We start from the raw sequence: 26,902 nt of genomic DNA, 5'->3' as shown, positions 1-26,902 counted from the left end.
AACTGAGGCTAATGCATTCCTCAGTAAAGATAAGGCTATTGTAGAGGATGAATCCTACATTTCTGAAGCGGAAATTCCAGTGAACTTAAGAGAGGTAAATTCAGTGAACATTGATCCTTTCATTCTTAAGCCTGATGTTTTGCCTGATGAACAGAAAGCACATGAAACTTTAAAAGAAACATTTTACCCTGATTCCACAACGAGCACAACAAAGCTGACAAAGCCCAGGGCTAAGGGCTCATTTTCTCTTGATAATGAAAACTCAGAGAGGTCTACTACAAACTCTTATAATACATTATATCATCTACCCCCTCTTTCTCCTACTGATTTTGTTGCTGACTTTATTAAAACCCATAATTCTGAATTTGATCCAGCACTCAGTATAGAAGAGAGTGACATAAAAATGTTGATGAGTCTATTACATCTGATGATATAATTGTCCTACCTGACAAAGAAATCATTTCACCTGACAGTATTATCTCTATTGACAACACAAGGAACATTATAAACGGAAAAATATATGTAGATTCTGCAGAAAAATATCATGAAACTCAATATGAAGTAATTCCTTTTACAAAGGACATTTTACCAGAGTCAGATGTGGTTTTCCTGGCAGGGGAAAACAATCCAAATAATATGCATCTAATGACCATTGCACTTGAAGACAGTACTATTAAATATGTGTCAGAGGAAAATACCTTTTATGATGGACAAAAAGGAAAAAGCCCCACAACAAAAACAGCTACCTTCATTCAAGGGCTCCATAGATTTGGGTCTCATGCTTCCTTCCCCACTGCACATGTCACTAAAAGTCTCTTGAATGAAAATCCTATAGATCTCAAAACTAAACAAAAATACCAAATGCTGATCCCCAGAAAAGGAAACCCTGATTCCGACAAAGATGGCCCCTTCCTCAAAGATTATACTGCCAAGTTCAGAAGTAAGTCACCTAGCACCATGACTCACTCCCTAACAGATGGAAACAGAAAATTTTCCCCCAAGTTTCCAGATGATTAAACTCTGAGAAGAGGCACCCTAAGTGGAAATGATATCATCATTCTTCCAGAAGGCAAAGGGATTGACCATATCAATGCTCCAGACCCAGAATCAACGGAAACTGTGGGAGAAAGCAGGACATTCCCAGATGAAATCACAGAACTCACCCTGAGCACCACTCCAATAACAAGTAAAGGCCCACTCTACAGGAGAAAGGTCACGTTCACTTGTCTTTATGACCAGAGGAAACCCACTATGTCACCTATGTCAGAATATAATCAAGACAAAATTTTCAAGGCAGAGAGTTACCATTCACAGGATGCCACTGTTCCTTCAGCTACATTCAAAGTCAACCTTGATAATGAACTTTCCTTTTTTGATGAAGATTTTGAGAATACTAAAAGCAGGGCATCAACTTCTTCTTCATCTATGAAGACAATTCACCCTATGGCTGACACTACTGCTCCTTCCCTTGAGAACAGTTATGAAGGGGGTGATTCCATGCAACCTGATGAAAACAATGTCAGGCCTAGAGAATTCCCATTTCTACCAACAACTGAAAGTATCATTCTCATGCCTAAAGTCTTAACTGAGGATTCTGTCCCAATGAGTAATAACTCCTTGACTGACTCCTCAAAGTCAGTATCAGTGATATCAGAGACAGTGAGTGAATGCCTTGGTTTCATTCATGGAAATGATATTTCTGAAAATCAGGACATTAAAATTCAAACAGACCTTCAGCCCCACTCCTTGGACTCAAGTATTCCTTCGATTAATTCAATAGCTTTTACCAGGAATTCTACAGATAATAAGGCTGATTCATCATCCACTGTGAAGAGAGAAACCGTTAACATTTCTAAAGCTAAGAAAGGTGTTCAACCTCTGGGTACAACGATGGAAGTCCTTTCACCTAGACGAATAAGCCCTTTCTCTTCTGAAATAAGGAAAACGGCTAAACTCTCTGCTGAGGAAGACACAGCTGCAAAATTTGATTTAAGTCACATTACAAATGCAACAGTCCTCATTCCAACTTTGGAGAAAACGCTTCCCTCAACCCCTGTCAATTTTAACACCAACGCTCCCAGATCCATGATTTATTCTCTTACTAATTCAGGTTGGATTTTTTAACCTGAGTTTCTAGATGAAACAATTGTGAAAAATAGTTCTCTAATTGGAGATAACATCATCATCATTCTCCCTAAACACAAAAGAATAGAGTACCCACTTGTTCTAGACCCAGAATTAATGACAAGAATGGAAGAGAGCAGGGTATTCATGACTCATTCCACTGATCCTGCTGGAATCACCAATCCTCTAGAATACAAAGACGAATTCAGCAGGAGAGGTGTCTCATCTGCTTTTATACTAATGCTGCCCCAGATGAAGCAAAAACCATCATATTATCCAGATTTGATGCAAATGAACATAAACCAAACTTAGCAGATACGCCCCATTCACAGGACATTATTCCTTTGGCTGAGTTCAGTGTCATTCCTGATAATGATCTTTCTTTCATCAGTAAAAATACTGACAAAATAAACAACAGAGCTTCCATCTTTTCTTCATCTCTGAATAAGGCAGCCAGCACTGTAGCTGATTCCATTGTTCGTTCCACTGAAGGTAGTTATGAAGAAAATGATTCTATGTTACCTGAAGAAGACAATGTTAAATCTAGAGGATTCTCATCTCTATTAACATCTGCCACATTTATTCCTAATTCCTTACCTGAAAATCCTGAAACCTCTGGCCTAATGACAGATAACTCTTTGTCTGAATCTTTAATAACTAGATCAGAAGAGTTAGAGACAGCAACTGAATATGCTGATGTCATTAACAGAGGTGATATTCCGGAGAGGCAGGTCATAACAACTCAAGCTGACATCCATTCCTATCCTTTGGCCTGGAATGTTCCTCCAACTGGATCAACTACTTTTTCAGATAGTATCACAGATAGTGATGTTAATTCATTTCTCTCTCTGAATAGAGATACTCCTGATAATTATAAAACTAAGACTGACAAAATATATTCCAAATCTCAAAGAGTAATGATGAAAGCCTTTTCTCCTAGAGAAGATTCTCAAAATAGTGACTACAAGAGAAGGAAAATGATTAATATTTTCAATCAAGAAGATCCAGCTGCTAAATTGGAATTAAGTCATTTTACAAATACAACAGTTTTCATCCCAGCTACAGGGAAAATCCTGCCATCAGCAACTGAGCCCAATCTTCTCTCCAAGAGTGACAACAATACGGGTGATTCTTTCACTGCTAAATTTGATCCTGCTTCCTTCAAACCACAAACACCGCCCAATTTAAAAGGAATCTTTTTAGCCAATTCCACATTAACTCTTCCAGAAGCATCTAGGCCTGCCTCTCACAATAAAGTCACTAACATAGAAGGTCTATCACAAACACCCTGACTGAATTATATGGCCTACAACCGAGGTCAACTTTTCCTCCTTCTGAATTCACAACATCCATGGGAACTTCCGAATATTCTGAACTTGTTCCTGTTACTACTATGGGAAAAGATACCACCAAAAAGATTGATTATAACATTCTACCTGAGGAACTAATTATTCCATCTGATGAAGTTATTTTACCTATTATAATTACCTCTGAAAAAGACATGGCAAGTACTTTTAAAAGGAACATATTTGACCACAAAGATCTTAGAGAGACGACTCCTAAATATGAATCTATTTATTTTACAGAAGACGTTGCAGAAAGGGTGGATGACATTTCTTCTGCAGGCAAAATCACTCCAGCATATGTAGACTATATAATTATTAAGTCTGATGACAGTGGTTCTGAATATGTCTCAGATAAGCATGCCTTTGATGTAGAGGATAGATCAAATAATCCCCCTGCAAAATGGAGTACATTCATATATGCCCCCAAGACACATGTGTCTCATGCAGCATATACCACAGTTGCTGCTTCAGACAGTCTATCTAAAACAACACCCCCAGAGTTCAACACTAAAGAGAATTACCAAGCTATGATTCCTAGACAGGAAAACAAGAACTTAGACACCAATTCCATCGCTCTCAAAGATTCCAATGTCAATGTCAATACCAAAGCTCATAGACCCACAACTCACTTCCTAATTGATGCAAGTAAGAATTTTCCTTCTAATTTTTCTGACAACACATCTGTGGGAAAAAACACCATCAGTGATGATGGTGACACCATAGTTCTCTCAGAAGGCTTTGACTCAGAAAATAAAATAATTGAGCATTTCCTTTTTCCAGACACAAAACCCGTAGTTGACAGCAGGATATTCACAACTGATACTACTAATCATGCTTTAAAAAATAGTGACAATTTCCTCAGGAAAAACATATCACCTGCCTTTTATAAGACATCTACACCCAGAAGAGCAGATACTACCACATCCAGTATTTCTGATTTTACCGAAGATCAAACAGGTAGAGCTGCAGTATCTGATCCAAGGTTCAGCAGCTTTTCTTTAGCTCACCTTTCCAGTGAGGACATGTCCAATGTTAATGAAAACACAGAAGGTGCAATCAACACAGCTCTTACATCCTTTAATCCTTTGAAAAAGATTTCTGCCATTATGCCATATGCTCCTGCTATTGCCACTAAGAACAAAAATAACATTGGCCATTATAACTTTCCATCATCAAAAAGTGTCATGTGTCTAAGACTTACATCTATGGGACTACCTGAAACTCTCATCCTAACTTCTAATCTTCCTTCTAAAGAAACTGCAGGCCCCAGACTTGTAAAAGGTCCAAACCTATCTTACCCAACAGTGTTAATATCAGCTGCATCAGAGCCTGTGTCTGTAGACTCACCTTACTTCAATGAAGGCATTGTCTCAGAAAGACAAAATACTAAAAGCCAAAGAGTCCTAAAGGCTTTCCCCTTGGTTTATACTGTTCTCCAAGCTGATTCCACTGGTTCTTCAGACAATATGGCCAAAGTCAAGCCTAACACATCTTCTACTGTTGTCACCAAGAACAAAATTTTTGATAATGATGCCTCTGGTGATCAAAATTCAGAACCCAAGAAAACAACAACAACGTTTTCTATTCTTTTTCCTAATGAATATAGTAAACCAAGCTTCTACAAGGAAAATAATTAATGCTTCTACCATGAAAGACATAGCTACTGAATTTGAAGTGAATCACCTTACAGATGTAAATAATGAAATAGGAAACGATCCAGTTATCCAGGTGGAAACAAATTCTCTAAAAGATGCTGAAAAGCCTTATCTTGTGAATAAAAATGTCAATCCTGGTAATAAGTCAGTCAGTAAGGATTATTACAGTGTCCTTGTAGCAGCTTATTCAAGCTTTCATATACCCAAGGATTTCCTCCCAGAAGGATCTGTTCCTCAGAAACCCACTTCATGGCTGAGAACTCAAACTTGCTCACGGAAGTAAATACCATTATTCCTACTGATGAAAAATCTTCATTTTTACACGGAGATAACTTCTGAGTTAGAAGGAAATTCTCTGTTGGAATTTAATGTAGCCAATCTCAAAACAACAAATACTGAATTTTAAACTTCAGAAAGTACAAACGGTACACATGAATCCATTGCTGGAATAGCAAAAATAATACCTATGTTTCAAGAAATTTCTATTATACCACAAGCTAAAAAGGTTGTTGAAGTAAACACTTTTTTAGGGCTGATACTCCTCAGTCACAAACAACAAAGCAGACGTAAATGCCATCTTTCTTGAAGACAAAACAATAGTGACCCCAGAGGCCAACACATCTTTCAATTACAACTTCCTTACTCATGCACCCAACGTTCTAATCACTGGAGGAAAAGAGGACAAAAATGTGGATGTCGTTATAACCAAATATCAAAATGTAATTTCTCCTCTCACTTCCTTCACTGTTTATAAAGGTGGGAACTCTTTTGTGAATGGAGATATTGCACCTGAAAACTTCCTCACCAACTACATTCTAGTAATAATTATAATCAACTCAATTAAGGTTTAAATTCTATTTTCTCCAATAAATTTATAAAATCTGAAGACACATAGACTCTCTCTAAAATAGGAATTCTAGTTTCTATAGGAGATACCACTCGTCTCAGTTGATTCTTTCTAAATTGCACTTGACATTTCTTCTGATAAATCTTAAGATATGCACCATACAAAGAAAGTCTCAATGGTGGACATCACTACGACATCGGCACTTTCAAAGTCTGATTCTGAGGACTCTTCTTAGTCAAGTATCCCTGAAAACCATAAATGTGCCAAATGACCTTCCTGGGGCCTTACTGAGAAATCTCCCCTTTTTGGTGGCAGTTTCCACTTTTTCATTTAAAAAAAACAGTTGTTCATCATGAAGCTGAAGAAATTGCTACTTGAAGGCATAATCACTGAGTCAAACACCTCAAAATTTAGAGCAAGTACGAAATGTAACCCAAGAAAACTCCTGCTACAGCTACCAAAATAAGGAAGATATATACTCTAAGAGACATGTCAATGGATATAAATTTGATACTTTCCTGAGAAAAGACAAAATGTTCTCATTAGATTGATAGATACCACAACGGAAGAAACTACAATTCTGATAAAATGAAACTTATCTATAGAATCTGATCTTCTGTCCTTAAGACAGATAATATTTTTTTAACTTTTTATTGAGATTATGATGGTTTAAAACCTTGTGAAATTTCAGTTGTACATTATTATTTGTCAGTCGTGTTGTAGGTGCACCACTTCACCCTTTGCCCACCCCACCTCCCCTTTCCCCTGGTAACCACTAACCTGTCCTCTTTGTCTACATGTTTAACATCCACATATGAGTGGAGTCATACAGAGATTAAGACAGATAATATTTTTAATGGTAATTATTGGTCAGATAAGAATATACTATATTCCCTAGAGCAGATGACTCCAGTTCCACCCTCAAGATTGCTAAAGTTCCAGAAGTCCCATCAGGATTTTCACCGTGTGCTTCCTGCTCTTTGATGGATGACACACACTCTCCATCTGAAGTGTCCTTTTTGAGCCCAATGGTTTAAAAAACACAATAATGGTAATAATATTCTCCATAGGAGAAAAAAGCTTTATTATGCTATAATCAATGTGAATCCACTTCATAGCTATATTAGTAGAAGCAAAGTTGGTGAGACCACAAAAGTAAACCCTGAAATTAAAGACTATTTGACAAATTAGTATCTATGAAGATGATATCATCATTTCACCTGACATTTCTAAGTGCAGATTAAATACTCATAAAAATGGGGATTGGTCCCATGGTCGAGAGGTTAAGTTCCTGCACTCTGCTTCAGCGGCCCAGGGTTTCAGCGGTTTGGATCCTGGGCACAGACATGGCACCGATCAAGCCATGCTGAGGTGGAATCCCACATAGCACAACCAGAAGGACCTACAACTAGAATACACAACTATGTATTTGGGGGCTTTAGGGAGAAGAAAAAAAAAAAAGAAGATCGGCAACAGATGTTATGTTAGGTGCCAATCTTTAAAAAAAAAATACTCATAAAAATGAAAATTTTCCTCCATATTCTAACTCTATTCACCATAACAGATACCAAGATAACTTCCAGCAGTTACATAGCTAATACTTCCATCTTTTTTTCCCCTTTTTGTACACAAAAAAATTCCCCCAAAAGGACACCAAGTCTTTGGTTTATAGCATGCCTTGTCCTGAATTAAGCTTCACAAACACTAGATTATGAGGAAAAATGTAGAGGTTAAAAACTGCCCATTAAGTTAGCCAGCCCAGAGAATGGCTTTACCCTGTGATTTCCTTTACTGCCACTGGAACCGAGAGTACTTTTATTTAGAAATAAAGAAACTGTGCCTATCGTTAACTTGAGACTTCCTTCCCTGTCTCTGATGCTGACAGCATTCCCTGGAGCAGTGAGACATGGGAGCCCATGATAGTGACAGCCCCTTGAAGCAAAATCATTTCTGGAGAAGCTGCCCATATCTTTAAAATGAAAAATGTTCATCTTAAAACCTGTCTGATATTTCTACAGAGAGTGGTGATATATCTGTACCAGGTGAATCAACTAAGAAAAGACACTGTAAACTTTGAGGTTGAGTCCATATCTAATGAAGAATAAGCATTTGCCCTTGAGATGGAAACCACTACTCTAGGCGAAACTGCTGCCCTTTTTCAGATTTAGTTTTGTCTGAGTCTGAAAGTTCTCTTTCTTCTAATGACCCTGGGAAAAGAGTAGTACCAGACTACAATCTTCTTGTATCTAATTAGCTAAATCTTAAGATGATAACAAAATAATAATGACTGATGTAACTAACATCATTAGACAAAATATTCCCTCTGAAATTGAGGATATAATTCTTAGGGCTAATACAGTTATTCCACAGCCTGATCTTGTTTCTGGGTGAATTCTGACATTTACCACCAACTTCCTGCCAGAAAATTCTTTTCAGGTTGAAATAGCACTCTCTACAGGAAAACATTTCTAAAGAAATTAAACCTACAAAACCTGACACTCTCACTGTTATTCAAGTTAATTCAAGAAAAAGTAAGAATTACAGGGAAGAAGAAAACTACAAAGACTCTAACAGGTCAGTAACATATTTTTTATTATCCATACTGAAAAAGGGAGAATTTCCTCCCTGAAGAAGAGAACTAACTACAATCCCTGCTCCCTGAGCACTTTCTACAGCCACATTCACTGCTGAAAGGGCCATGAAGTTTTTTAGACATTTAAATACCATGAATCTCAAGAGAAGATGCTTCACCTCAAACACCTCAAAAAAGATATTGCTACTTAACTTGAAGGACAGGCAACTTGGAGATGATGCTGATAATCTTGTGGCTCTTGGAGTTTCCTCCATTGACACTGGCAGACTCTGTTATGTCTGTTTCAAGTGACACAAGCCCCATATTGGAAGGCACATCCTTTATATTCAGAAATATGTTAAATCCCAAGTTCTTTGCAATTGATATTCAGCTGTGAATTTTGATTACATAACCAGAGAGGACTCTATTGTCTTTTTATCTAATATCAATACTCTTGCAACCAGGTGCCCAATCAGAGCACAGAAACAACCTCCACAGAGAGCCAATGCCATTGGCCCTGTGGTTGATGTAACAATCACCTTGATGACCAGTGCTTCCATCACTATAATGAATACTACTCTCCTGCCTAGGGATATCACTGGGCCCAGGGAAAGACCTCTGAGTGTGCATAGTGCCACTTCGTCCCATGGCTGAAGATGGTGTGCCAAAAACTTATTCTCATCCTCCAACAGAAAGCAGTAAAACAACAACGGAAGCAACCATTTTCTTTGGGGCTGAAAACACTATTCCTAGATCAGAAACAACTATTACTTCAGAAGGAGACCACATTACTTCAGTAAATGACCATATGCAAGAAAGTGATTTTTCAACAACTACATACAACAAGCTTACATCTCTAAAGGAAAGACTAAAATCAGAAGATGATGCTGAATCCCATATTCTTAAATCATCAACTCATCTGGAGAAAGACATTACCACTCTGACAGGCACTACAAACTCCATGGCTAGTGACTGTATTACTGAAGATTTCATTTCAATGAAAATTGGTAATATCTCATCACCTGTTGCTACTGTGTCTTTAATAGATTTTTCCACTAACAGGGCAAAAGAAGATGTTTTCTTGGATACTATTGGCTCAGGGGATGAAGATGTCTCAACAACTTCTGAAGTCTCTGGCACACTAAAAGACAGCACCACCAACACTGCTGACACCCCTGCCCTTCCAGCTAACAATGATAGCTCCTCAGTTAAATCCAATGTCGCTGCTGATGAGGCTGTCCAGATCACTGACTCCTCTATTCCTGAGGCTGAAATCTCTCCAGCTACTGAAAAAAACGTCACCACTATTCCAGACATAACCACCGTTACAGAAGAGAAAATAACTGAAATTGACTTAATTCTTCCAGAGGATGACCCTAATGTTGTGCCTAAACTAACTGACTCTGATGAGGAAAAGTTCATCACTGTGTTTGAACTCACTACCACTGTTGAAAGAGACAAAGACAACCCAGAAGATATTCCGCTAACTGATGAAGAGTCTACGGAGGAAATCAATGTTTGGACAGAAAGAGAGATTGCAAATGAAGCAGAGAAATATCCTGTTTTGCTAAGTGCTGTTGAATCCAGATATGACTTCATTGTCCCTGCATCTGTAGCGACGAACATCAAGGAAGATTCATCTACTATGACAAAAGAAGATTTGTCTGAAAATAATAGAATGGAATCTGTAAGTAAGGACACTGAGGCATTTTCAGGAACTACTCCCGATTTAGATGTCCCAAACCAAACAGAAGACAATTGTACAACTGAAACAGGTGTCTTTAAACTACTGAAAGAAGAACCAGATGAGTTCCTGATTTAAAGCAACAAAGGAGATGTCGAGTAGAATTGTACAATAGCCTAGACAGCTAGCTTAAACATCTGAGAAGTTTGTTGAACAAGCAAAAATCTCAATAAATTAGAGAATGTGGGCTTTTAAGGCAAGTATTAGACTTAGAAAATGTGGATGCTTAGAAATAGAGCTCATCCAGCAGAATATATTTATGGAAACTTAGAAAACTCAGCAATACAACAGTTCCCCTAGTATCACAAAGTTTAATTGTTATCCAATAATTACTTATCCTAATATAAAACCTTCTAATCCCAGCTTTAGGGATATGAAGAGAGAGCAATAAAGAAAGCTCACTTCTTGCTACATTTAATGGTGTATGTCATTTTAGTTAATTCTCAATAGCATATTTTAGTATGAGTTAAAGCGATGGAGAGAATGAAATTAACATATCTCAAAAAAATTGTTGTAGTATTAAAATATCTGAAATGTTTATTCTAAACAGATTTTTTTCATTAGTATTTAACTGATGGTTCTCTTCTATTAAAAAACATACATAAGAATTAAGGCTATTCAGTAATTGTTTAGCACCCACCTGTAAGAAATATTCCTGGCTCATGTTGGATGCAGACTAAGGCAAAATGATATTTTACAAACATGTACATTTGTCCAAAAGAATATTATGGGTAAACATATGAAAACTGTGATTTTCTTTCTTTAAAATTTCTTTCTTGAATTTTTGTCCATCTTTTTCAGGTCTTAAGCACTGATATCGCACTCTTCTTATGCTTTTGGTTAACAATTCAAGGACATAGATCTTCATTCTTTGCTGACACAGGCTTTTAAAATGGGTCTGTTTTCACTTTGCTGATTTTTCTTCAATAAATCTTTTTGACGGCAACTGATTTACTGTGTATGGATGTGTTTGATATTCTAGTACAAAATTATCAAATTAGGAGAGAGATAAGTAAAATGAAAATCCATTGCTTGTTTAAAGAATAACTTAACTCTGGACACCAAGAATAGAATTGTTCTACCGAGACTCATAATTTTATTATATTTAAAAAAACAAAACACTGGAAATAGTAAATGCTACAGATTAGGGGGAGGGAAGGGAGGAGGGGTAAGGAGTTACACCATTAGATAGACTATAGATAAGAATAACTGTGCTGGCATGTTAAAACCCAGAAACACATTTTAACGTAAAAATTTAGTAGATGGTAAAGTGGACCTCAAAACCATGGGGTATGATGGTTAATTAATCCTGCTTTGACAATTGAGTATCTGGGAAAAAATTAAGGTAGACTGCCATTTAAGACCATACTCTAAAATAAATTCTACATGGATCAAAAACTTCAAAATAAAATCATGCAAAAACTTAGAAGAAAACATATGTGTATATCCATCCAAATGGAGATGAGAAATCTATCTAAGCAGATAAGAAATGGCAAAAAAGATTGATGGATTTGACACCACGAATAGTTAAAATTCTGTAGAAACAGGGGCCAGCCCAGTAGCATAGTGGTTAGGTTTGTGCACTCTGCTTCTGCAGCCCAGGGCTTACAGGTTTGGATCCCGGGCACAGACCTACACACCGCTCATCAAGCCATGCTGTGGCAGAATCCCATATACAAAATACAGGAAGATTGGCACAGATGTTAGCTCAGGGCCAATCTTCCTCAAGCAAAAAAAGAGGAAGATTGGCAACAGATGTTAGCTCAGGGCCAATCTTCTTTACCAAAAAAAAAAAAAAAAATACAAAAGAATATTAACGTAAAATTAAAAAGCACATGATAACTAGGGAAAAATAATTGCATTATATAAAGCAGTGAAAGGATTCCTATCTTTATGAAGAGATCCTACAGAGAGAGCATTTTAAATGGGCAGAAGAGATAAACAGATAATTCATGAAATGCAAACTTCCAGTAAACGTGAAACATATTCAATGATCATAGTATTCAAAAAAAGTAAAACTATTAGATGTATTATATATTATACATATATTTTTATCCATTTGACAAGTGACAATGATCATTCTAAATATTCATTGTTGACTAATGAAAATTCCTCCAACCTTTTTGGGAGGCAATTTGGCAATATATAAAGCAAGCATTAAAAATAGTTAAAGTTTTTGGCCTAGCTATTTTACAACTAAGAATTTTCTTAAGAATTAGAGGTCATGAAAGTAGCTAAGAGTTATTTAGCTCTTACTACAGGTTTTGTTGTATTTGCATTTAGAATAACATTTGCTCTTCATAACAACACTATAAGAAAAAATATTATTACATCCATTTTACAGAGAAAGGAACTGTCAGAAAATCTATGTAACATGCCCAAGCCTCATAATTAATACGTAATAAAGAAGGCTGCAGACCAGGCACTCTTCCTCCGGAGCTCATGCTGTCTTAATCACTATGCTGTACTGGCTCTCACAGTTTTAAATACAAGGAGGTTGCCAAAGACATTCAAGAATGTGATTTTATATGTTTATAAAAGAGAAACACTAAGAGCAATTAAAATTCTCATGACATAGAATTTGCTACATTTCTATTTACCCATATGAAGCAATAGTATGTATCTTTTTAAATGGTCTATAAAAGAGTTTTTAGGGAAATCTTCACATGAAACTCCTAAACAAAATTTATACAGTGATATGTATGCCATATATAGATAGATACATACATATAACAATCCCTTAACAGAGACTATCTCTAGGAAGCAACTTCCGGTGATTTTGTTTCCTTCTCTGTGCTTTCACGTACAAATGCATGAAATCCAGAATATAAAGTGTACACCAAGGGAAAGAATAATTGTCAACACCATCAGCCAGGGAAAACTTGAGTCAATTTATATCTTCTACACACCTAATAAAAATATCAGCTAGTAGTTATTGAGTGTTCCTATATGTCGGACACTAAGTACTGTATTCATTTTCATTTATAAAATATTTATTGTGCACCTACTGTGTTCCAAGAACCATAAGAGCCTCTGTTGACACTGTAGTGAACCACATGACACAGCCCTTGCCTTCATGGAAATTAATCCACTGGAAAAGATAAATATTAAATAATCTCAAATAATCATAAAGAAATGCCTAACTACAGGTTCTGATGGGTATTACAAACAAAACCACTAAAAGACTACAGTTTATGACTACACAAAAATTTAAGTCCAGTGAAGTTTTCTCTGAGAAAGTGAGATTTAAGCTAAAGATTGAAAAATGTGTAGAGCTGAGGACACAACATGCCCAAAGCCCTGAGGCTAGAAACGGCTCAAGTGTTTGAAGGAAATGAACATACCATGTGGTTAGAACGTGTCATCAGTTGGAAAATGACACGTTGAAACTGGAAAAGTAGACAGGAGACAAATCATGTGGTGCTTGTTGAGCATTCTCAATCTCATTCAGAATATATTTGAAAGCTACTAAACGTTTTACTTATTTTATCCTCAAAACCACCTTAGTACTGAGATAGGTGGCAAGGTGAAAAGTGTCATTTTATCAACTGCAACCATAGTTCTTTTCTGGGCCTTTACTTAGAAAAATATCTTGATAGTCCCCTTTGAGTGAGGGAGATGAGGCCCTGAGGCCCTGGACTGGAATGGTTAAACAATTCAAAAGATAACATGCTCTATAACACAAGAAATGGGAATTTGCAGCTGGTCAAAGATAAGAGGAACAGAGGACACTGGCAACTGGCTAGAGTCCAGAAAGAAGAGTGGCCAATGAGATTATTGGCAGCCAGTGGACATCAGGCTTTTCAAAGAGTGGGTGCCTAATAATCAATGTTAAATAGTGCAATTTCAAAGTCAAGTTTCTCCTTATCCTGAAATTTCATTAAACATCTGAAAGAAGCAAGGTCTTGAATATGCAATTCTGGAGGAAATAAATGAATTGGTGGGCCTAAGGAGAAACAGCTAAGATATGGAAGTAAACAATGGATGTGAGAAAGAGTCTTTATTCCCAAATATACTAAATAGTCATGACCCGAGAGAGGAGTCTGGGGCTTACAGTGGGTGGACACTTGTAACAGTCTCATTTTACAGATGACCAAAGTGAGAGCAGAGAAAAGTCATTGGACCAAGATAACCAAGCCAGCAAGTGGCAAAGCTCAGCTCTCCAGATGTACATGAGACCAAAGCCCAAGTTCAAAGTCACACCACTTTGTGTGAACTGTTGAACAATGAATCATTCTACCTACTTATCATAACCCTGACCCTTTCTCCATTTCCTCTGCCACTCCATTGTTTAAGCTTGCCTGCAGTCTTGTAACTGGCCATTCCACCTCTGGTCTTGCATCCCACCAATTAATTATGCCCCTAAGTACTCACCTCTCTCTAAAGCCCTTCACTTGCTCCCTACTGTCTTTATGATAAAGTCCAAACTCTTCAGCAAGGCGCACAAGCCCCTGCATGTTCTTACTCTGCCCACTACCCACGTTTACTCTTCCTGCCCTCCCTTCATACACTACACTACACTCTGTCTACATGAAGGAGAAATGTAAGCTCCCTGAGAGCTGGGACCCATGACTATTGAGCTAGAGAGTACCTAGTAGGTAGTAGATAGCAAATGTTTATGAATGAAGAAATGAGAGGAATTTAAGTTTCCTTAATGTGGTTAACATCTACTGTTTTTAATTTAGCTTCCAAGCCCACCTACCATAAAATTTTCTTTGTAATACAACTAGATTTTCTTTGTATTACTATTCCTCCATTTTCACACGTGTGATTTAGGTGAGATAGAGCCCACCCCCAACTTTAGCAATGAACTAGTCACTCTGTTTCCCATATATCTTGTCACAGTCATTCAAGAATAAGCACATAAACCAGTCAGGGCAAAGAGGACATATTTCTGGGAAATAAGATTCTGACAGAAACCTCAGTCTGGAAAGATGTAGTGCCAGGAGCTTCTGGAGCTATCTAGGGACCACAAGGGGGCAGAGAGCTGAGGATAGAACCAACACGGAGAAGATAAGAGCCAAGAAATAGAAAGAACTGAGTTCTCGTCACATCGTACATCCAGACTTACCTGGCCTGCTTGTTTACATGAGGCAATACATTTTCTCTTCTAGTTAAATGAGTTTGAGTTGAGTTTTCCATTGGCTGAAATCAAAGTTTACTAATAGCCAAGGACCCAAGCTATTTCAAGTCCCTGTGTCTTCCTTCATCATATTCCCTGTCCCTAGAAATCTTTGCAGTCTCAGGTGGTAAACATTTAGTCATCTTTCAAGACTCACCTCAAGTGTTATCTTCTCTAACCATCCCCAGGTATGACAACCTGTTGTGCACTCCACTCACCATATACATTCTTTAATAACATCACTTGTAATACTTTATTGTATTTATTTGATTAAAGATACTTCTGAGTCACAAGATAATCCTGTCCATAGTTTCCTCTGACACAAGATGCCTCTGTCCTAAGGTAATTCCTGTTCACAATCTGCACTGTATCCCTTACCCACAGCTACCCCTACCCTCAGACATAAAACTCTCTTCTACGTCATAAGGAATTCCTGACCACCATATGACAGAGAGAGAGAACAGTTTTAAGATGAAACAACTCTTAACTACAAAGAAAGGCAGTTCTCCCAAAGAGACGCTCTATGTGAGGATGCATTAAAGAACATTTCTAAGTTCAAAGTACCAAGAAGACTGGGGAATTGGAGCAGTATGTGTGTGGTATGTGTGTTGCCCAATTCTTCTACCTGTTGCAGATCAGGAGTAAATTATACATGAATTAATTTGAGCCTGCAGTTATTTCCACAACAGTACTGGTATGTTCTTTTGGATTTCTCACATACACCTCAAAGATAATAGAAGTGTAAATTGAAATTGGAATTCTCCTTTCTCCCAAATTTCTCTTCTTCTAATATTCTCCATCTCAGAAAGAGATATCATCTGCATAGTTGTCAAAGCCAGAAACTGGGACTCTTCCTTCACATCTCTCTCTCTCTCATCCTCCCACAAAAAAAAAAACCAAAGTTTTCACTTCTGGGCCCTCAGGAATCCACTTGACCCCATTTGCACTGTCACTTCTTTATCCCAAGTTTTATCAAGCAAGAGTGACATTTTATAGCACAAATTGATTACGCAACTTTCATCACCATACTCAAAATGCTTTGATGACTTTCCACCCATGTTAGGATAAAGTCCAAAATCTTCATGATATTTGTCAGGTTCTCCACAATCAGGACACAGCCGGGATACGCTACTGTTATTTTTTATTCTTAAATCTCAACTATATAGATCTTCTTTTGGTTTCTTTAGAGCATGAAGCTATGTCTTGTCTCAGGATCACTGGATATGCTATACTCACCCTGAGTCATTCTTGAACTCCCCTAAATGTCATCTCCTCCAACCATGTAGGCACCTGTATTCTCCCATCACATTGTCCCATGGTACACAATATCTTGCTTTATGTAACACTCAAAATTTTTAAATTGCTTGTTGCATTAATTTCCTAGGACTGCTGTAACAAATTACTAAAAATTGGATGGCTTAAAACAACAGAAATTTATCCTCTCACAGTTCTGAAGGATATAAGTCTGAAATCAAGGTGTGAGCAGGGCCATGCTCTCTCTGAAGCTTCCAGGGGAGGATCTTTCCTAGCTTCTACTAGTTGCTGGCAATCCTTGACATTCTTCGGGTTTAAGACACAGCACTACAATCTCTGCCTCCCTCATCACATGATATTCTCTTTGTGCTTCTATGCGACCAAATTTCTCTCTGTTTACAGGGCCATCAGTCATTGAGTTAGGCTCCTCAATCCGGTATGACCTCATCTTAAGTTGGTTACATCTGCAAAGACCCCATGTCTGAATAAGGTAGCATTCACAGGTACTGGGAGTTAGGACTCCAATGTATTTGGGGGTAAGGGAAAAGATACAACTTAACCCATAATACCTGTTTAATATTTATCCTCCCTACTGGATTATATACTTGATAACTAAGAATATCACATAATTCATCACCCAAACCAGAACACTTTTGAGACTGAAAGGAGGAACTATTAGTGATGACTCCAAGACAACAGACGTAAACTAGAGTGTCCTGAGTAAAAAGAGCTGGTCATTCCATCCTAAGGGAAGAGATCACAGCCCCTTTGTCCACTGCTCAATTCTGAGAGCTTTGAACACAGCAGATGCTCAGCAAACATCTGTTAAATGCATGAATTAAATGAAACCGCGAATGATGAGTTCATTTAGTAGGTTATGAATGTCCTCAGAGGAAGGATGGTATGAACTGGATACTTAGAAATGAATATGAGTTTACCAGGACAAGAAGGGGATCACTGGTTTTAAGCTGAGGGAAGGGCAAGGGCAAAGATCCAGAAGCATAAAAGTACTTGGTGTGCTCAGTAACACTGAAGTAAGGTTAGAGTAGAGTGGATTTGGGTAAAAATGGTAACAGATACACTAAATTATAACTGATATTATAGCCTTACAAAAGCAAAAATAATCAAATTGTGCCAGACCATGTATATTAGGCAGGGTTCTCCAGAGAAACGGAATCAATGACTCATAGATAGATAATAGATGATGATAGATAGAGAGACAGATAGATGAGAGAGATTTATCTTAAGAAATTGGCTCATGTAATTGTGAAGACTGGGAAGTTCAAAGTCCACAGCACAATTTGGCAGGCTGGAAATTCAGTTAAGACTCGATATTGCGGTCTTGAGCCCAAAATCCATAAGCAAGTCAGCAGGCTGGAAACTCAGACAGGATTTCTATGTTTCAGTTTCGAGGCAGAATTCCTTCCTTTTTAGGAAACTTTAGTCTTTGTTCCTAAAGCCTTCAACTGATTAGATTATACCTTATAGAAAGAACTCTGCTTCACTCAAAGTCAACCGATGTTAAATGTTAATCACATCTATAAAATACCTTCATAGAAACATCTAGACTAGTGTTTGACCAAACTAGGCACTATAACCTACCCATTTTAACACATAAAAGTAACCATTGCACCATGTGTAGCAATTTAGGGTTAAAATTTCACATAACTAACAGCTCATATTTCCTAAGCTAGTTTCACTGGAATTAATAGGGGTTTTTTTGTAGGAACCAAAAAGAATTTCAGGGTAAAATGCATTGATAAAATATTGGGGTGAATTTCCTGGAGTCTTTACATGAGGATATGTATACCAAGTGTTCATGGAGCTCTATTTTCATGGAGCTCCAGTAAACATCTCTAGGAACTAGTGCTCTGTATAACATGGTTTGGGAAATGCTGATGTAGACAATGGGAGGCATCAAAAATTTTTTTTGTTTTGGTGAGGACTGCCCCTGAGCTAACATCTGTTGCTAATCTTCCTTTTTGCTTGAGGGAGATTGTCCTTGAGCTAACATCTGAGCCAATCTTCCTCTGTTTCACATGTGGGATGCCACTACAGCACGGCTTGATGAGCAGTGTGTACGTCCTCACCCAGGATCCAAACCTGCGAACCCCGGGCCACGGAAGCAAAGCACGTGAACTTAACCACTACGCCAGTGGGCCAGCCCCAGCATCAAAAGTTTTAAGCAAGCGGTTAATATATTGATTATGTTATATAAAGATCATTTTGGTGAACAAGTAAAAGTTGGACTGAGAATGAAAGAAGAAGCAAGAGGAAGAGACACAAGAAATTATAGCAGGAATCAATAAGAATAATTATCAATATATTCCAATATATGTCAGTATATTCCATTTACACTATTAACCAGAATGATAATAAAATAAGCAAAAGCTTACTGACATGGATTCCTCGACAGGGAAATTTTATGTAGAAATCTGAAAGCTCCAGTATCAGCCTGAGCGGTAGTTGTTCTGAACCAAATTGGCTGCCTCTCTTTAATGAGGGCAAGCATCTTGTGAGTTGAAATCCCCACATTTCTCTCATTCTGTTGAAGTTTGGATTTTCACATTTGTAATTTTGTAAATTTTTATTTGTAAATTTGATAATTTACAACAAAGTCAGAAAAGGAAAGGAAGTTCATCTATATTTACTTGGTCAAAAGCATTATTTATCATCTAAATTGATGCCAGGAAATCTTCTACTTGAAAGAGATATAAAAATGCCCAAGACAGAGTTTTTCTGTTTACAGCTTACTCACTATAGTAAGTAATCAAAAATTCTTTTAGCAGAAATGAAACATACTTAAAATGTATTTTGGTGTAGGGGAAAGAAAAAGCTGTGGAGATAAACAAATTTGGGTTAAAATACTGACTCTCAAAACTGTGAGCTAGTTACTTATTTTCTCAAGTCCCTGTCACTTCATGTACAAAATTACTTTCTACGTAAAAGCAAATGGATCTAAGTCTGCATCTTGATTTAGATTTTAGGTTGCTCTCATTGCAATAAGTTATCTTGAAAAAAAAGATAAATGAACAAATTGAAAAACCAATAACCAAGGAGACACTGTATCCAGTGACCTCAAATTCACCTGTCGGATAAAAGTCTGGAGGTCCCCATCTGATCTTCAATTCATCACTGGATGAATTACTGCCAAGAAGATATCCCGTTGTTAAGAGCTAACTTGGAAGAAAAGCGTCACAAATCCTATTACTGTCAGTAGACCCTCAAGTGTAAGTACATGATGTTTTTGATCTTTCTGGCAATGAGAGACATTTTCACGGAAAATAAAACCTACTGACATCAAAGCAAATGTCAAACTACTACAATGCTCACATTTTGTATTGTTCAATAACTGGCACATTTCTTCTGAGCAAGATAATTACTATGGTGCACAACATGTCTTTTGTTACAATATAATTAGAGAATTATTATTGGCCTAGCAGCAAAAAGCATATCAAAGGGCATCAAAATGATTCGTTAGTCATCTTTTTTTTTATTTTTATGTCCAGAAAAGGCAAGAAACGAACGCAATGTTGCAGCTGCCCTCCATCTATGAATGTTTAAATTGAATTTATTTTATATTCTCTAAAAATTAACTTTCAGGAATGAAGTACTTTATCTGTAATAAAAAGCTAAAGATGAACACAAAAGAGGCTATCATCTTCAAATCCTTTCTGCCAGCTCAGAGTCCACGACATTATCACATAGTAGAAAGGCAAATATTGTAAATAGCAGAGTATTCCTATTTATGAAAATGTTCCTTAGATCTAGGGTTTGGAGTCAAGTTTCAATAATTATTGCTTTGTTACCAAAATGTCAAGTTATTTAAGAAAATATCCAAAATAGAGGAAAGAAATAGAATCAAAGTATTATCTTTAAACTACAAAGAATAAACCTTCACTTCTGATGCACAGATCATTAGCCGTGCTGCTTCTAAGAAAACGGAAAAGGACAAATGTCAACTTTTGAAGATTATAGCACCACTTTTTTGTTTCAGGAAATAGTTTGGATCAGCCCAGAAGCAAATGTTAAAATAATAATAATATTTTGCTTAGCAAAAAGCACTAATTAGAAAAGATAAAGGAGAGAGGCAAACATCTTTTATAAGATGTGAATCATCTGTCTTCTTTCTCTGAGCCTCCAGACTCCAGAAGCTGACGCAAGACTGACATTTTCGGACAAGCAGAGGGAGGATCCCTTGTTACAGGATCATTTTTAAAATTTCAAAGACTTAAACCAATTTCCTTTAGACTTTGATTATATGCAGTTTCTAATTAGTGCAATTATTGGGAGATCTCAAACTGTGTTTCCACAGAGTTGTAATAGACAATGCATTTGAAAGGAAATATCACATAGGAAAAAAATGGAAATGCTTTAACAAATTCATCAGCTTATAAATTCAATCCACTCTTATTAGTAAAATGTTAATAATGTCAATAAACATGATAATAAAAATAGCTTATCCTCTGGAATCCCGAGTAATTTCAAATGGCCCTTTTTAGAGATGAGTCAATATTTTAGTTTTGTGTCTATAAAAATGAAAATGCTTTCAGTTGCGGAAACATGTAACTGTTTTGCTAAGGTAGGCCAAAAATCACTGGGGCTAATTTTTTACTAACTGAATATTTCCATTCTATTTATCTCTTTTATTAAAAGGGAAGGGCATATAAATATCTAAATGTGTCTTATATTTCGCTTGAGATTGTGACTGTTTTATATCACGGAGATACACTTATTGCTTTAGTTTTCTATTCTTATTCTTGGAGCATTAGGATGTGACAATTTCATCAAATAAATTAATCACTTCATTTTAAAATTAGAAAAAGGGGCTTCAGATCGGTCAATTAATGTGATCAGGTTTGTCAAATAAAGTTCAACTCTCATGACTATTGATTCAGTGGTCTTTCACATAAAATCACAAGGAGATGCCCTATTGAATAAAGTCATTGTTAAAAGAGAGTAATTCTCCATCAATTTTGTTGTGGCTATCATGTTTTTAATGTTGTAACTTAAAGATTAGAAGAGCAGTCACATTTGAAGCTGAGATTTTGTAAGCATAAACAATTAGCCATGAACCCCTCACTTTTCTTTTTCAGAAGTGGAATTAGTTACGCAAATAGTGACAAAAACATTGATTCATTACTGAAGTACGATATATGAATGCAGAATTATGAGAAAGGATAATTTTATAATAGCCCTCAAAGATCTGCAATTGGAGAGGCTTAGGTTTTGTTGTTCGTTTTTTCCATTTCCTTTTGATAAGAGACTCTAGCAATAATGACCATATTAAAAAAAGTTTAGCAGAAATGTAAATTTCGAAAAGTTACTCATACATAATAAAAATAATACTCATGACAAGATTAACATAAATATTTCATATTTCTAACTACATTTTTTAATTATAAGTTAATCTTTAAAATTTTTTGTCTAGCATCTTAAATATGCAACGTAAAAGTCAGAGCCAGAAGACCATCTTAGTGGCAATTTCTTGATTTCTTTTATGTGTTTAAATTACAAAATCAACAAAACACAATACTTTTTTAGTAACACATAGAAGTTAAACCATCATACCACACATTTTAATTTTTGCTTACATTTTCTTGGCCTTATTTATTTGGATAATTTACATACAGTATGGTATTTAAATTTTTCACTTATCATTATAACATAAGCATTTTCAAATTTCTACAAAATTTTCATGATTATCGGTATCCATATTTTTTAATTATAAGTAACACTGGAATGAACATTTCTTGTTTGTTTTCTATTGGTTAGCTAATTTATCAAGAATAATTCTAAATACTGAGATTCTTTAAGTGAGAAGTATGAACATTTTCATGTTTCTTTTGCATACTGTCATACTGCTTTTCAAAGAATTATCTCAATTAATATAACCAATGGCTACATGTAAAGATAGAAACTTCACCACAATCTGGATCAAATTTTGGTTTTACCTCCTTAAATAACTCTTTAGTAATTATAAAGTAGTAGCTCAAAAAGAAATTCTATATGTTTTCATATTAATAAAACAAGGACTAACTTTTGTCTACATTTTTATCTACTATTTATAATGTTATTGGAATTCATTATTCTTTTTTTCTTTGAGTTCACAATAGTCTACATCACAATAGTGGTACATTATTTCTTGTCTGTCACCACATAAGTGCTCCCCTTCACCCTCTGTGCCCACCTCCCACCCCCTTTCCCCTGGTAACCACTGAACTGTTTTCTTTGTCCATGTGTTGGTTTATATTCCACATAACAAGTGAAACCATCTGGTGATTGTCTATTTCAGTCTGGCTTATTTCACTTAGCATAATTCCCTCCAGGTCCGTCTATGTTGTTGCAAATGGGATGATTTTGTCTTTTTTATGGCTGAGTAGTATTCCACTGTATATACATACCACATCTTCCTTATCCACTCATCAGTTGATGGGCACTTGGATTGTTTCCGTATCTTGGCTATTGTGGATAGTGCTGCAATAAACACGGGGTACATATGTTACTTTGGACTGTTGATTTCAAGTTTGGGTAGATACCCAGTAGTGGGATAGCTGGGTGATATGGTAATTCTATTTTTCGTTTTTTGAGGAATCTCCATACTGTTTTCCATAGTAGCTGCACCACTTTGCATTCTCACCAGCAGTGTATGAGGGTGTCTTTTTCTCCACACTCTCTCCAACATTTGTTATTTTAGTCATGGAGATTATAGCCATTTTAACAGGCATAACGTGGTATCTTAATGTAGTTTTGATTTGCATTTCCCTGATGATTAGTGATGTTGAACATCTTTTCATGTGTTTATTGGCCATCTGTATATCTTCTTTGGAAAAATGTCTCTTCATATCCTCTGCCCATTTTTTGATCAGGCTGTTTGTTTCTTTGTTGTTCAGTTGTGTGAGTTCCTTATATATTATGGAGATTAACCCCTTATCAGATATATGATTTGCAAATATTTTCTCCCAATTGGTGAGTTGTCCTTTTGTTCTGATTCTAGTTTCTTTTGCCTTGCAGAAGCTCTTTAGTCTAATGAAGTCCCTCTTGTTTATTTTTTCTTTTGTTTCCCTTGTTTGAGAAGACATGGTATTTGAAAAGATCCTTTTACGTTCGATGTCAAAGAGTGTACTACCTATTATCTTCCAGGAGTTTTATGGTTTCAGGACTTATCTTCAAGTCTTTGACGCATTTTGAGTTTATTTTTGTGTATGGCATGAGATAATGGTCTACTTTCATTCTTTTGCATGTGGCTGTCCAGTTTTCCCAACACCATTTATTGAAGAGACTATCTTTTCTTCACTGTATGCTCTTGGCTCCTTTGTCGAAGATTAGCTGTCCATATATGTGTGGTTTTATTTATGGGCTTTCAGTTCTGTTCCATAGATCTGTGTGTCTGTTTCTGTACCAGTACCATGCTATTTAGATCACTATGGCTTTGTAGTACATTTTAAAGTCAGGGATTGTGATGCCTCCAGCTTTGTTCTTTTTTCTCAGTATTGCTTTAGTAACTTGGGGTCTTTGGTTGTCCCATATGAATTTTAGGATTCTTTGTTCTATTTCTGTGAAGAATGTCATTGGGATTCTGATTGTGATTGCATTGAATCTGTAGCTTATTTGGGATAGTATGGGCATTTTAATTATGTTTATCCTTCCAATCCGTGTGCATGGAATCTCTTTCCATCTCTTTATGTCATTATCTATTTCTTTCAATAATGTCTTATAGTTTTCATTGTATAAGTCCTTCACCTCCTTAGTTAAATTTATTCCTGGGTACTTTACTCTTTTTGTTGCGATTGTAAATGGAATTGTATTCTTGAGTTCTCTTTCTGTAAGCTCATTATTAGAGTACAGAAATGTAACTGATTTTTTTAAGTTGATTTTGTACCCTGCAACTTTACTGTAGCTGTTAATGACTTCTAATAGTTTTCTGATGGATTCTCTAGGGTTTTCTATATATAAAATCATGCCATCTGCAAACTGGAATTGATTGTTCTTTTTTTTTGGCAGTTTTATAACTTTATTTGACAATCAGCAGTTACTTCTCATCCACATTGACTGTCTCTAGATTTTTGAAAGTGGTGACAGGTACATAGGTAACCAACATATAGAGTTTATTTGGTGAATCTTCATCCTCGTTAGTTTTCTGGACAACCGCACACGGATACGGTATGGGACATTCCTTATTCCTTTGGCCCAGACAGATTTGTTGAGCCTGGTGTCAATTCATTCTTAACCTTTGCACATATCTATAGGACTCAATATTTTTCTTATAAATTTGAAAAGTTTTTATTATGTCATAGATAGAATATATGCCATAGATGTGCTATAACATGCATAAATGTTTTTCTTTTGGTTAAAATTTAGCAAAAACAAAATGGCATTTCTTTTATTTTCCCACTACCAATGAAGCATCTCTTCCCACCTTCTTCTAGAAGAACTTAAGATGAGATGAAGGCACTCATTTTGATTGCTGTCATCTTGACTTTCACTGCTTACTTCTCGGTAAATATTGAATATCTTACACATTTATTTTCTTATTTAGTTCTTAATCATAAAGTGTACATTCAATTCATTGTTTTACATCAACATGAATTTGTACTACACACACTTTGTTTTAATTTTATTTCTGCCTAAGAACTTCATTTAACTTTCTCTGTGATCTTTTGTTGACCTTGGGATGCAATCAATATTTTTATTTTTTTCCCACACAGTTTGGTAGTCTCTAGAATTCCCAAGATGTGATAAGTAAGATGCTGTAGTGCCATGATTTTAAATTGTGTATTCTGATTGTACTTCTGCAGTAGCACTCCTAGATAACATTTAGTCTTTGGTAGGCTCTCCAAAAAGAAAGACGTGTGAAGAAGAAAAGTGATTATAAGGAACACTACAAATTTGCAAACACATAAAAGATTTCACAAGGATCAAATAAATTAAGAAATTCTAGACATGATATATAACTTCCAATCAAGAGCATGTGCTTGGTACCCTCTAACATTTTTAGATTTATCAACCTAATGCCTAAACCTAAGTTACCTTATCTAAAGGGTAAATTACATTGTCTAATGTAACTTATTGCTGCAAACATAATTCAGCATCATTTCATGAACAACCAGTGTCTTTGGGCACTGCTAACTATGGGAAATGCCTCTTCTCCTATTGTCCCATGCTAAAATGTAGCAAGGAGGATTTCCTACCCAGTGAAAAACCTATTCCAGAGCTCTTTGATCACCCATTTTTCTCTCCCACAGAAGACAAGCTGATTTTTCCTTATACCAAGTTCATAAAGATGTTGGTTCCATAATGGTCTCCAGGCTTGGCACCTGAGCGAATGGTAGTTATTATGACAAAAGGAGCCAAATCTAGCACTACCTGGAAACTGGAGACTGGCTGGCAACACACTCATGAGAATGTGGAGGGAGAGGACGGTTCTGCTTGAAGACCTTCAGAAAAACTCATCACCTTTATCTTATGAACAGTGTACCTTTAAACTGTTAAAGGGTCCCTCACATTTAATGATGACACTTAAAATTCTAAAATTGTATTCCATTCCATTAATCCTAACCCAACTACATTTAATCCATAAATAATTTATAATCAATGTCCTTAAAATGCCATATATGCTCTGGGTCTAATTTTTTCTACATATGTTTGTCTTCTCTACCTCATTTTAGCCTGCTGGTGCACATAAACGAAAAAGTCACAGAGAAGTAAGTTTTATTTATATTTCTGGTTATCTTTTGAAATTTTCATTCATAAGCAAAAGTCAGTTATGTCTAAGGAGTTGATAAGGTACAAATATTTTCTTTTATTCTCAACCTAAGCCCATACTGAGAGAGCCAGAGTCAACCAGTAGGAACAGTTCTGTGAGCACCAAAACTTTGCTTCCAGTTGCCTGCCTCTCAGATATGTGTTAATCTAAATTAATGGAAATAGGACAGCTTAGCACACGAAAAGCAGAGTTTATCCAGCCTTCAGTACCAGAAACTATCTACATTTGTTTGTTCAGTGTAAATGTCTTTTTCCTTATAAATATTGATGGCTTTTTAATAAAGCACATTTCCTTTGATCCCACAAAATACAAAAACTAGTTTCTTTTCTCAATATTAGTAGTTTTCAATGGAAAAGGAGAGAAAATTCAGCATTGTCTGGAGAGACTTTTCAAAATTATAAATCCCTGTTTCTACCCTGCCATTTCTAATTTTCATAATCCCCACACCATGTCAGAATGGAGGTGAGCTTCA

General features: G+C 36.2%; 1 protein-coding gene and 1 long non-coding RNA gene across 4 annotated transcripts in view; one reads left to right on the top strand and one right to left on the bottom strand.

Moving 5' to 3' along the window:
* The window catches only part of LOC111772891 (uncharacterized), a 71,835-nt gene that overhangs the window by 20,269 nt on the left and 24,664 nt on the right, over positions 1-26,902 (bottom strand). The gene's annotated exons all lie outside the window — the stretch shown is intronic.
* Positions 9,089-11,238, top strand: CABS1 (calcium binding protein, spermatid associated 1). 2 transcript variants are annotated; one of them, XM_023638009.2, is made up of 2 exons: positions 9,089-10,231; positions 11,090-11,238. In XM_023638009.2, exons 1-2 carry the CDS (start codon positions 9,191-9,193, stop codon positions 11,177-11,179), a joined length of 1,131 nt encoding a protein of 376 aa, XP_023493777.2. In that variant the 5' UTR covers positions 9,089-9,190; the 3' UTR covers positions 11,180-11,238. The 2 variants fall into 2 exon arrangements, with proteins under 2 accessions (XP_023493777.2, XP_001502211.2); XM_001502161.5 differs by having other exon boundaries at positions 9,094-10,484.

The sequence above is a fragment of the Equus caballus genome, chromosome 3 (assembly GCF_041296265.1).
Source record: "Equus caballus isolate H_3958 breed thoroughbred chromosome 3, TB-T2T, whole genome shotgun sequence".
NCBI lineage: Eukaryota > Metazoa > Chordata > Mammalia > Perissodactyla > Equidae > Equus > Equus caballus.
Note: the sequence above shows the minus strand (reverse complement) of the source record. Positions and strands in the feature narration are given on the sequence as shown.

Coding starts and splice junctions, on each gene's coding strand:
- CABS1 (XM_001502161.5), top strand. CDS start 9,191: ATGGCTGAAGATGGTGTGCCAAAAACTTATTCTCATCCTCCAACAGAA.